This window comes from Lissotriton vulgaris, chromosome 5, assembly GCF_964263255.1.
Source record: "Lissotriton vulgaris chromosome 5, aLisVul1.2, whole genome shotgun sequence".
NCBI lineage: Eukaryota > Metazoa > Chordata > Amphibia > Caudata > Salamandridae > Lissotriton > Lissotriton vulgaris.
Genome location: NC_141693.1, coordinates 1,961,680,467 through 1,961,694,003, shown reverse-complemented (window position 1 = coordinate 1,961,694,003; position 13,537 = coordinate 1,961,680,467). Strand labels below are relative to the sequence as shown.

The 13,537-nt window shown below is 43.1% G+C and overlaps 1 protein-coding gene across 1 annotated transcript in view; it reads right to left on the bottom strand.

Moving 5' to 3' along the window:
• The window catches only part of VWA7 (von Willebrand factor A domain containing 7), a 158,392-nt gene that overhangs the window by 88,979 nt on the left and 55,876 nt on the right, over window positions 1–13,537 (bottom strand). The window contains exon 2 of the mRNA XM_086924649.1: window positions 2,675–2,917. Within this exon, the coding sequence (XP_086780775.1) occupies window positions 2,675–2,902 (228 nt within the window). The 5' untranslated portion in view covers window positions 2,903–2,917. The remainder of the gene's footprint in view (window positions 1–2,674; window positions 2,918–13,537) is intronic.

The window sequence follows — 13,537 nt, the reverse complement described above, 5'->3', positions numbered from 1 at the left end:
CACTGTGCAGATACAGTAAACCCCAGTCTCAGTTTGTCAGAAGACATAGCCTGGCATTTGACCCCCGCCTTCGAGCACACTGCAAATGTTACAAGATGTAAAGTTTAAAGTAATCTTATTGCTCATTCACCTTCTGACCTTCAGGACCCCCTGCAGCCATACTTCCAGTACCTATGAAAGAATGAATGAGAAAACACTTGTAAAGCGCCTGGTTACCCGAAGGCATCCCAGCGCTAAGAACACTAAATCAGAATCATAACATATCATATCAGGGGAAAAGAAAGGTTTTCACCTGTTTCCGAAAACAGTGGTGGTTAGATTGGGAACGAATAAGAAGGGGAAGACGATTCCACAGTTTGGCAGCAGAATATGAGAACATACGACCTCCACTTCTTGTGTGTTTAAATCTTGGAACTATTAGAAGGTGTTCACCCTCTGATCTTAGAACTCTTTTGGGCTGGTAGGGGAGGATCATAGCCTGCACCAACCTGGATCCTTTTTCTTCCAGTGACTTATGTGTGATACACATAGCCTTAAATTGAATCCTTTCATGGATGGGAAACCAATGAAGTGAGATCAGAGCGGTTTAGCTGAAGAGCGTTTGGGAACATTTAAAAGAAGCCGGGCTGCACAGTTTTGAACAGTCTGTAGTATTTTAGATAGATAGTATTTGCATGGTCCAAACTAAATAGGATCAATGCTTGTATTAATAGTCTTCTAGCCAGGAAAGGCAGAATGGGGAGGATTTTTCTAATCATCCGCAGAAGGCCGAAGCAGGTAGCTGCCACTTTCCGCGCCTGTTCCTTAAAATCTAGAATAGCATCCAGTATGACTCCTAAACTTTTTATAGACTTTTTTGGGGGGGTCCTAAATTATTAAGCCACCAAGAGTCTATATTAGACGGAGCAATTTTGCCCAGAAGCATAATTTCTGTTTTGGCTCCATTAAGCTTCAAAAAGGAGGTATCCATCCACCTCGCCACTTTTTCCAGACAGGACTGTGTTGTCATTTTTATTCAATGAAACGACTAGCTGAGTGTCATCTACGTAGGTGACAATCTGCACCATACATGGGGTGACAATATATGCCAGAGAACTGAGATAGACGTTAAACAGGGTGGGGCTTAATGCCGATCCTTGAGGGACTCCACAGGTAAGAGGCACTGGATCGGAGATAGTCTTCTTCAAATATCGAGAAAACTCTGTCTTCTAAGAAAGACTGCAGCCACTTCAGAGCTCCTCCCTTAATCTCTACCTCCCGAAGTCTACTAATCATGAGCGAGTGATTAACTGTATCGAAGGCTGCACTGAGATCTGATAAAATAATTACAGCACAGCCTCCATCGTCCAGTATCTTCCTGGTTCCCTCCACTACCGATAGGAGGGCAGTCCCTATGCGGTAGTAACTTGAGTAGAACAGAAAACGCTGAAGGAGGAATAAAGCAAAGAAAAGGAGTATCCTGCTGCAAGAGGAACACCGAGGACCTTATTTACAATGAATTAACGCAGTGCTGTACCACAAGCCATTTGGCTGCTCCGTGCCACGTTAATTCCAAAGCAAAGGGACGCGTCAATCTACAACAAGATGACGGATCCCTTTGCTCTCCCCTGCGCTGGTGCACAATTAGCTGCCATGCGCCGACGCAGGGACCCTTGCACATTGGTGCAAGGGTGCCTGTATCGGGGGGATTCTGTTTGAGCTGGAAGGGAAATCTTCCTGTACAAAAACAATCACAAGAGGTGATTTGCTCTTCCTATGTGAGCTGCAGAATGACTTGGTAGGCCTCTGATAGCTGCTGGATTTAGAATAAAGGATCCGCCAGCTTCAGAAAATGTCTGAAAGTTGAAATTTTCAGTAAGTGACACATGCCACTGAAACCAAACTGTCCTCTATGGTGCCCTGTCTCAGGCTCAGTAGTGTGTTTCTTGGGCTGCACTATTACAGAGACCCGCAAAGCATGCTGGGAAATGAGACTGCTGCAATTTCAATTAAAATGAGTGATATAGGGAAAGCGCGGGGCTGCATGTCTGAAGATGCTGCCCTGGAATATTGATTTGTTAATGTTGGTGAGTGGTGGGAGCAGCACGTACTGTGGTATCCATGGGGCGTAATACAGGCCCCCACTTCCCCCGCAGTGAGGGGGGACCCGAACTGCAGGGGACCCCCTCAGCACAGTAATCATGCCTAAACGCTCCGGATTAAATATGGAGTGGGGGCCCCTCTGTATGCATTGCAGGGGGGGGCCCTTAAACTTTCGTTACGCCACTAGTGGTCTCTGCTATTCATATACACTTGGCGAAAGTTGGGAGCATGTAAGTCTACATTTTGTAGAACTATGCAATCTGAAATGGCGAATAGCCAAAAGTAGTAAAGTTACTACAAAGTGTAAGAGTAGATTTACTGACGCGTAAATCTGCTTTTGTGATTAGACGCCAATACATTTTTAGGAGAAAGAGCGTGAAAGCAAATCACTGATGGTGGTTTCTGGTATCACTTGTATACAGGCTCCTTGAGTAACATAAGAAGGTTTATCACTAATTTGCATAGGCTTAGCTAATAAGCGTCCCATTGGGTGTTATGTCCTTGGGCCATAACTGAAATCAGGAGGCTCACGCTTTAGTCATAACAGGTTTGAGTTTTCATGGTATTGCTGATGTGTATCACCCACACTCACCTTAAACTCCATGGCTTTCATGGCTCTGCCCCGCTGGTCGCGCATCCCAAGGAAAAGCTCCAGTGTGACGTTCAAGATGGCTGCCTCGGTGATATCCTGGTGTGTGCTGGAGGTCCAGGAGAAGGACATGGCCTTCGACCAGAAGTTGGGGAAGAAGCTGTAGGCCCCATGGGGGAGGTACATAAGGGCCCAGACACAAGGAAAGAGCCACACCAAGGAATAGTCCATATTAGATACATTTATCTGCGGAAGATTAGAAAAATTAATTAGATGTAGAGGTAGAAAGTATCACATAGAGAATGAGAGATATTGTGAGAAAGCAAAAGAGAAAAACAGACAAAACATAATATCAATAAGAACATGTTTTTATGGTACTACATACCACTCTTCTGCTGAATCTAAGCTATTTAAGTAACAGATGGAAATGGAGTCCACTTTACAGACAAAGGGAACTGGGTGTTTATAAGCAACCTGAAACTCTGCATACAATCGTATCTGTAGATGTCTTATACACACTCTCAACACACAGGCTCTTGCCAGAGCCACCCAAGAAGCCAACATTGTGCTTATTTTCTTGTCAAATATATATATTTTTTTAATCTTTGAAATCTGCAATGACGTTGCGATGATCGCAAATACATTGTAAAACAAAAGCTGACATTCAACAACCACCACAACTTAAAAAAATGTTAACTTAAAATAATTTCTACAATACACACATTACTAACCACATCACTGCTTTAAAAACATATTTGTACACATATTTTTTGGTAATTTATTAAGAAACTGTTTAAATTCTACTTCCAGTTTTCGCGATTACACAAGAGTTGCGACGACTCCCGTAACCGCGATTATTGCGCCTTTTTTAGGGGGTGCAAAACACGTATGTGCTCACATTTTATAGTATATTAGACACTAGGGATTTATTACTGTACTGTTTAAAGTCACACTTTTGTAGGGAGTTAGCATAAAAACAACCCTTCAAACCAATTTCCGTTTTTGAGGTGGCGCCGGGCGCCGCTATAACATCGGGACCCGCAATCACTGCAGATATGTTGCGAAATGATAAAACAAATGCAGGCATTCAATATCCGCCACCACATTCAAAACTTACAACTGCAAAATGGATTATAACCAACACACTAAACACTTTCTCTGGTTGTCTATGAGTGAAATGCCAGTCTACCTAGAATGTCCCTGCAGCCTTTGTTTTTTTTCTGTGAATATATATAAAGCAAACACAAGGAGATGATGGACAGAGCACTGAAACTTTTCAGACACTCACCCCCAGTCACAGATCTGGGTTGAATCCATCGTCGTTCTTTAGCTCACTTCGCCACCCCAGTTCAGACCCACCTATCTGCAAATCAGTCTTGACCCTGTGCCTCATGGGAACAATCCAGCCCAAACTGCTAAGCCAGGCCCTCCCTGGACTGAAAACAAGCATCTTGGGACTGGTTTTGGGGTAACTCCCCTCATCAGCCAGGCTAGCTTGAATCCAGTGGCAAAGTGAGCAAGGGACCCACATCTGGACATACCCTGCCAACTTAGGGCGCACAAAGCAAACACAAGGAGATCATGGACGGTGCGCTGAAACTTTTCAGACACTCACCCCCAGTCTCAGATCTGGGTTAAATCCATCATTGTTTTTAGCTCACTTAACCACTCCAGTTCAGACCCAGCTAATATATATATACGGAGCTAAAATGGATGTGCGGTTTGTTTGAGAAGTTTTTTGCAGATTCAATGAACCACTCCAAAGTAATTAAGAACGCAAAAATGCCTATAACAATGGAAATTCTGACCTAACTATAACTACTCTAATAGCATAATATATATACCTATATATTACTCTAGCAGCAATTGGAGTAGTTATAGTTAGGTCAGTATTTATATTGCAGTGGAGAAGTGTGGCTCACTGGTTAGAGCAGGCAGACCCTGAAGCAGAGGTCAGACCCGGGACCAGGGTTCAATTCCTGACACGGCAGGGTCTTGAGCTCAAATGTCCACGGACTCGATAATTCTTGCTCCGGTGCCTGACCTAATCATGGGTTCACACTCTGCAACTCTGGGCATTAAGCTTGCTTAATCTCCACAACGGCCCCCCCGTGGCGGGATGCCTGGCTTTCACCTTGGGGATGCCCTGTAGGGGCTATCTCACAGGGAAAAGCCAGGACGGGTTCCCAAGGCAAGCGCCGAGATACCTCCCCGGTGATTCGAGCGCTATATAAGAACATACAAAAAAAAAAAAGGCATTTTTGTTTTTTTAATAACTTTCGAGCTGGTCACCGAATCTGTGCAAAATCTTTTTTTTTTTTTAAACCTATTCATCCAGTTTGGCTTCTTCATGGAAATGTTTTATGCTGATTCCTCAAATAGAGGCTAAGAAAAAGGGGAGGTCCCAAAACATCAATTTATCATTTTAATTCCCATATGCACTCTCTGATTAGAAAAAAAGGCTAAATTGAATTGCACTAAACTTAGCACAAAGACAGAACTTTACTCAGAAAGCGTGTTTTTGGTGATTTGGTGTAAATGCATTCCGTAGTGTTTCAAAAATTGGCCTTTAAAGATATGTTTGAATTAGGCATGAAGGAGTTAACCTCCAGAAAAAAAGTTATTGATATCCTGACCGTTAGTATCTAGGAATGCTCAACTGGCCCAGTTTAAGGGAATTGGTCAATCGTGATTGTCTGGCCGCAACATGAACAATATATTGTGGCAGCCATTGCAAGTCACTGGGATATGGTCCATGCATCCTGACCATGAATTAAAATACATATAATGGGTGGGAGAGATCAGCATGCCATGACTCCCAGGAGCATTCGGGGTTGGGGGTCCCAAAGGGACACACCCTTAATTGGCTGGCCACATGGACAACATGTGGCAACCATTACAGGACTCAGGGACATTGACTACATTGAAATGTATTGTAATGAAAGCCTGTTTTTGAGAGGCATACAAAATAACATATATGAAGGATGTTAACAGATTTTAGTCACAACATAAAACATTTGTGGTGGTACCATATTAGTTTTAACAATTGAAGTGTGTTCTAAAGTGATTTTATCATGTGAAAATTCTGATCCTCAGCTGGGATTTGAGGAGGATACTTTTGTCATAAAAATTATGGTTAGTGCTCTAGAAAGCTAAAAAGAGAACACATTTTCTATACATTCTCAAATATCTTCCTCATCAATGTCTGGGGAAAAAAGTCTAATATGCTGAGTGAAAAAAGTACTTCCAGCAACAGCCTGTCAGTGGATTCACCAGCAGCTTTACTATCGCGTTATAATGAACAACTAGAACCCTAAAATCTAGTGTTTATGAACACCTAAAAGCCATCTTGATGGAATTCACAATTGTAAAACTAAAAGCATTTCCTACAGAGGAGACTGCAGTCAACGAATGAAATGAGGATTTGTTATTGTCGTAGCAATTATGGTTAGTGCTCTAGAGAGCTAAAATTAGGACACCTTTTCAATGAGTTCTCAAATAGATTCCTCATCGAAGTCAGTAAAACATTCTGACATGTCGAGTGAAGCGTACTTTAAAAACAGCAGCTGCCTGCCAGTTAACGCCCTAGTGATCAACTGCAGCTTCACCACTGATTTCCAATTCACTAGATCCAATGAATGTATTCAAGGCAAAGGTGAGGTGCCATTTTGTTATATTTGGAGCTGATGAATTTAACGCCTTTCCTGAAAAACAGGCTGAAGTAAATGAGTATTGAGATGCTAATGCAGGCATGAAACAAGGGGGTTAAAAATGTGAGAGGGGATATAGGTTTTTAGTAACTTGAAGCATAATGTACTTTTAAAGGGGCTAAAATATTTAGGGAGACATCTGCATAAGTACAGCATCTTCCTTCCATTTCTGTTTACTCACCCTAACCATCTTCAAAGTTAGTTTAACAGTGCCTTCATTTATATTTTTGTCGACATAGATTGTACTTAACGGGAGAGGGCTACCCGCACAGGGTTGGCCACTGGGTCAATTTAGAATAAGATTTAAAAAAAGATGGATTTCACTGATAAAACAAAGGTTAAAGTGATGTTATATTTAGCTAGGTGCTAGGACTTCACTGACCTTTGAAAATAAAACCTAGAAATTCACTGAATAAACAACAGTTAAAGGGTCTAGGATTTGATTCTCTTCCAGTTAGGCTGTTAATTGTTTATTAATTAAGCCTTCCAGCAGTTAACCAAAAAGGGTCAGCAAAGATATGGGGCGATAAACAGATGTGCTTGTTTTAACATGGGTAAAACATAAGCGACTTTCAATCCAGAAGGGATGGTGCTAGGTATGGGCGGATTTTGCGGATCCACGATCCGCGGATTTTGCGGATTTGCGGATCGTAGATCCGCAAAATCGGCGGATTTGCGGATCCGCGGATTTGCCCTGCTGAATGAGTCACTTCATTTCAGCTTCAACTAGTTTCAGCGGCCATGTGTGTGTTACTAGCAATCGCCCCGAGGGGCGCAGGGTTCCCTTGGGTGAGCTGTCCATCATAGTGGGTCAATGGTGGGAAGACGGTGCACACTGCGAGTGTGTGGGGGGGGGGGCTTCCAAGCCCAAAGTCAGGCGCCCCGAAGGGCGCAGGGGTCCCTTGAGTGAGCTGTCCATCATAGTGGGTGAATGGCGGGAAGACGGTGCAAACCGCGAGTGTGTGGGCGGGGCCAAACGGGCAGGGCTTCCATGCGAGTTCACATGCTTCTTGTGTGTATAAAAGGTCAGAGAAAGATCAGTTCAGCAGATGAAGAGAAAGAAGCTCCTGGTCACAGGAACAGCACGGGTATTGCGCTCGTGAAAGTCAAGGATGCAAAGGCCTCTATCCAGCATCACAGCTGATTTTCCACGGTAGATTCGGGAAGAAGGCACACCTGCCTCGACGACGCTCACGATTGTTTTTGGGCTGATGAATGAGTCACTGAAGTCACAGGAAGGGCATGTTGCAAGCACCTGCTTTATTTTATCTATTAGAGCTTCCTGTTGAAGCTAACTTAGTAACTATTTTAGGATGGCGCTGGCAGCTTGCCGGCGCCATCATAAAATAGTTACAACAGGCCAGCCAGGCTTCAACTTTTGCCCCCGGAATCCGCCGCTCGCGGATTTGCGAATTCGCGGTAAATTCGCAGGAGTTCGCGGATCGCGAATTTACCGAAAATTCGCAAAATCCGCGAGCGGAACGGATTTTGCGCTCACCCCTAGATGGTGCCTGTTTCCACCGTAAGATTAAATAAATAGTTCCTGCGACCCTAAGGGGAGTTGGGCACATGCCCAAGGGCTAGTAAAATCTTGAATGATTTTTAACAGCACTTTATGAGTGTTGCCTGCATGTTCAATTTGCTATGTGTTAAAGGTTTTTTGTGAGATTTAAGGGGCATATTTACGTCTTCTGGCACATCTCTGCAAATCAGCAGGGATGCGCCAGAACAGATGCGTCACGTAATCCCCCCCCTTGCGCCACCACAGATGCTTTCATTTACAATGCCGTGTACCATGGTGCAAGGAGGGGCAGATGCGTGACGCATCTTGAGACGCACTGGCGGCGCATTGCTGGAGTCGTGTTGTGCTTGCGACGCAACTCCTGCAATGCACAGGGGCCGCCCATACTCAATATGGTGCCTCACTCCTTACGCCTGCTTCAAGCAGGTGTAAGGATTTGATGCAGCAGCGTTGTAAAACTGACTCAGTGAAATCTTGTAGATTTCACTGCGTCAGTTTTACGTGGCTTTCCTGCGAGGGAACGCCCAGCCTGTGACAGAACGCCCACATGAAAACTGACGCAGGTTTCATGTGGCGCAGGGCTTTACAACGTGACGCATCTGCCTAGATGCGTCATGTTGTAAATAAGTTGCAACGTGGCGCATAGTTTACGCCGCCGCTGCGTCACAAAAGTGACGCAACGGCGGCGTAAAAGTGTCGCAAGGGGCTTGTAAATCTGCCCCTTAATGTTTAATTGATATCTAGATAAACCGAGTTTGTGGGTGCCCTTGTCCTGTGGCTTTTTAGTTCTGCGCTCTCTTCTCTCTAAGGGGCAGATTTACAAGCCCCTTGCGCCAGCCTTATGTCACTTTACCTATGTTAAATATGATGCAAAAGTGGTGCAAGGGTCTTGTAAATTAGCCCCTAAGTTTTAACTAGCAGATTCTTCCATTCTTAACTCTGTTATATACCAAAGGGCTGACGGTCACAATTTAGTGAAGCTTCGCGTTTTATGGGGCAGCAATAAATCCAGAGCCTCCGTTGGAGTAGTATTAAAGTTGTCTAAAATGGCGTTAACATCTGATGTTTTTGCTGGCAAACTGAGGTGAAATGATTCACTGAAAGCATCAGGAGATAGCAAGTGCCAGGACCTTCTTGTTGTTTTATCCATTCTTCTATTATCCATCCTTTTGGATGTTTGAGAAGATTGGACATAGAAGGGAATCATAAAATGGTCAGTCCAAGTAAGAGACATAGGTGCCTCAAATACAATAGATTCTGTGGGGCCGATTCACAGAACTAACTTAAAACAAAATCCTAAACTTACTACTTTTGGTATTCACAGAAGTTAGGATTTTGTCTTAAGTTTGAAGACAAACTTAAGACAGACTTAAGTTAGGATTTTGTCTTAAGTCTGTCTTTAGTCTGTCTTAAGTTTGTCTTAAGACAAACTTAAGGCAAAATCCTAACTTCTGTGAATACCAAAAGTAGTAAGTTTAGGATTTTGTCTTAAGTTAGTTCTGTGAATCGGGCCCATTGTTAGTAAATAGCAAATCCAGTGAATGGCCAGCTTGATGAGTAGTGCCATTGATTTGTTGATACACACCCAGCGTTTCCATGTCTGCTAAAAGCTTTTCAACTTCTAAGTTGGTAAGATCTTCTCCATGTTAGTTAAAACCAGCCAGGGGAAGAAATGTTTTAGTGGCTAGTACTTGGGTGGCTATTTCTTCAACCAAACGTTGACTAAAACCTATTTTAGTCCCAGGCGGGTCATTAATCAAAGCTCCTGTCCAACTTTCCGTAGCGGATAGGGTTATTTTAAAAAATACCTAATTCCACTGAATCAGTACTAATGGTCATAATCCATGAAACGTTGAGAGTGTTCTGGCTCCTCGCGACATCAAGATGCGGACAGGCGCAGACAGGCGTGCCAGCAGAGCGCCCGCTGCGCATGTCTGCTATGTGTCTGGGCCGGCATCGGCTTTTATAGCCGAGTGAGCTGGAGTGCTTACAAATCACCCGAAAGTGAGTCAAAATAATGCTCTCTCCACTACAAATAGTCAGAGACTGTGGTGAATGGAAAGCAAGAGCCGTGATTGAAAGTAAGTTTTAAAATTAAATGTCAAGTCTTGACCAGGAGTAGTTAAACAATATCACACAATGCCAATTGCAGCCTCACAGATTGGGTATCCATCAATAATGCCAACACACCCTTTTAGGCTGAATGCACACTCCACAATTATGCCTGGTATATCATTAAAAAAGTAGTATTCTTCAATCCCTGTATAAAAAAAGTCTCTAATTTCTTTATAATCAGCAAATTGTGCCACACCCAGTCACCTTTTTATTTATGGGATAAAGTAACCCCGGTCATACATTATAAGGATATTGCAAGTCCCAAGAGAAGTTCCATGACCAAATAGAGAAACGAGGAAAAAGGACATGTTCTTTTATAAGCTTATGAAACTGAAAGGTGACTTGCAATATGCTTATCATGTATGGCAAGGGGTACTTTATCCCATATAATACATGGTCACACCAGCACCTTTCCCACAAATCATTAAATCCCCTAGCTCTTTCATATAAAAGAGACAGCATGTTTGCAAATATGAAGAATACAGTTAGAATCTCCAGTGCAAAATTAAACACATCAGACTAGCCGTTAGATATGTGTTGCAAAAAGATACTAGAATCAGTTTAATACAAGTCCGATTATTTTTTTTAGATAGCCGCAGTAGCTCTGAATAAGTGGAAACATGTAGAAAGATTCTAACTTTTCCATAGTTATCTAAGGAGTGTAAAATATGTAATATGTTCCCATAAATAACTTTTCACTGTAATCTGGAAAAACAAAGCAGCAGAAAAGCACCATTTTGGTTTGCTTTTTAAACAAAACTGCTGCTTTAATTATGCTTACTCTGTGACCTGACCTGCCTCTACCCCCATCTGCTGGATCTGGCAGCAGGCACTGTGATGTCAGACCCCAACTGTAATAAGGTATTGAAGTTGAGTTCTGACGTCATTTCTTTATAATAGGCACCTATAAATAAATTACAGAGAGATTTGTATACAGGGATTGCAGAATCCCTGTATTATATATGAGAGAAAGTCCCTAATGATGTATATTATAAAGATACTGCAAGTCATCGAGGAGTTCCATGACCATACACAGGAATGAGGCTGAAGGCTCTTTAATAGGTAACATGTGATATCATAGGTAAGAGGAATATGTTGGTAGGTATGGTTACTAGTTTCCAACGCAACTTAGACTCCACCCTTACACGTCACAGAAATACAATTATATAATTCCAATTGACATTATATTCACTGTGTGCCTTAACTTCAGTAAAGTGTATAAAGCATTTAAGCGTATTAATGAAATATATTCACTGTAGAGACTAGAGATGTGTATACATTTGCACTAATGTTCAGTTTAAACTGAAAGCATGTATTCTGTATTCTCGTTTTTACACTTACTGTTCAAGTTATATTGACATATTTAAACATGTATTCTTTTGCTCATATTTCACATTTATTTTACAAGCTACACATGTGCAAGTATAGTCATGTATTCGAATTGCTCATTAAGGGCCCGATTCACAGAACTAACTTAAGACAAAATCCTAAACTTACTACTTTTGGTATTCACAGAAGTTAGGATTTTGTCTTAAAACAAACTTAAGACAGACTTAAGACAGACTTAAGTTAGGATTGTGTCTTAAGTCTGTCTTAAATCTGCCTTAAGTCTGTTTTAAGACAAAATCCTAACTTCTGTGAATACCAAAAGTAGTAAGTTTAGGATTTTGTCTTAACTTAGTTCTGTGAATCAGGCCCTAAATGCTTATTTAAAGTTAGCCTGACTACAAGCCTCAGTTAAAATGCATTTTCCTTGCTATCATGTTTTTCTTTTCTTGCAGGTTTATTATTTCGTTGTTTAGAGAAAGTTGTAATACTTCTATTAGACTGCCAATAGAGAGGAATGGAGGGAAACTTGCCAGTAAACGTGGAGAACTAATGGTCGAAAGAAGCTTTCTGTTCATCATGTACCAGGATGACAAGATGTTCAAGACTGAGAACCGCAGTCTCAGTTCGATGAGTTGGGAACTCAAGTAATGTTCTGATTGGTCCCTGGTGGTGTGAAGGGAGATAAGGACATTTCTGCATCTCCTGTTACTTTTAAATTGGTGTTGACACAGCCAGAGTCACTGCAGATTCTCATTAGCCTTCGAGAGGTGCAGACCTCTCTGCTAGTCTGAAGCTCTATGCTAAACACTTATTTCTTTTTTCTTTAGACTTCTACTTAAGTCAGATCATGCTGACACCTTCTATACTCCCGATATACAGACTCTTGATAGATGACCTATATTTGACTTATGTTTAGAAGATTGAAGGGAAGGTTCTCTATGGAACACCAGTTTACTTCTATTTGTTTCTGTATTCATGTGGTTATCACATTTCTGTATCTCATTATATTGCATCTCAATCAACTGAGATATTTCACTCTATCTATTGTATGATGTACTTATTCCATTTACACTTGGCTTGCATACTTACAGGATTGATTGGTAATCCAAATAAAACCCTTTATTCATATTCAGTGATTCCTGGTACGTATTGTGAAGTAAAGAAAAACCAAAGGGGGTTATGGACGGAGCGTTGACAATACAAACACTCACCCCCAGTCAACTGATCTGGGTTTAATCCATCACCGTTCTTTAGCTCACTCCGCCACCCCAGTTCAGACATGGCCATATGCAAATCAGTCTGACCCTGTGCCTCATGGGAACAGTCCAGCCTGAACTGCCAAGCCATGTCTTCCCTGGACCGGAATCAAGCTTCCCAGGACCGGTTTCTGGCATTCCTGGCGTCTTCTGCCGGGCTTGCTTGAATCCAGCGGCAAAGTGAGCAAGGGACTCACGTCTGAGCATACCCTGCCAACCTAGGGCGAACAAATCAATCAATCAATCAATCAGTGACACTTATAAAGCGCGCTACATACCCGTGGGGTCTCAAGGCGCTGGGGGGGGGGGGAGCCGCTACTGCTCGAACAGCCAGGTCTTCAGCTTCTTCCTGAAGGAGAGGTGGTCTTGGGTCAGGCGCAGGTCGGTCGGGGGGGAGTTCCAGGTCTTGGCGGCCAGGTGGGAGAAGGACCTTCCTCCTGTAGTCGCTCTTCGGATGCGGGGGACGGCGGCGAGGGCGTGGTTGGCTGATCGGAGGTGGCGTTTGGGAGCGTAGAAGTTGACTCGGCTGTTGAGGTAGCTCGGGCCTTGGTTGTGTAGGGCTTTGTGTGCGTGGGTGAGGAGGCGGAAGGTGATTCTTTTGTTGACGGGGAGCCAGTGAAGGTCTCGCAGATGTCCGGAGATGTGGCTGGTTCGTGGGATGTCGAGGACAAAGAAAAACCAAAGGGGGTGATGGACGGAGCGTTGACAATACAAACACTCACCCCCAGTCAACTGATCTGGGTTTAATCCATCACCGTTCTTTAGCTCACTTCGCCACCCCAGTTCAGACATGGCCATATGCAAATCAGTCTGACACTGTGCCTCATGGGAACAGTCCAGCCTGAACTGCCAAGCCATGTCTTCCCTGGACCGGAATCAAGCTTCCTAGGACCGGTTTCTGGCATTCCAGCCGTCTTCAGCCGGGGTTGCTTGA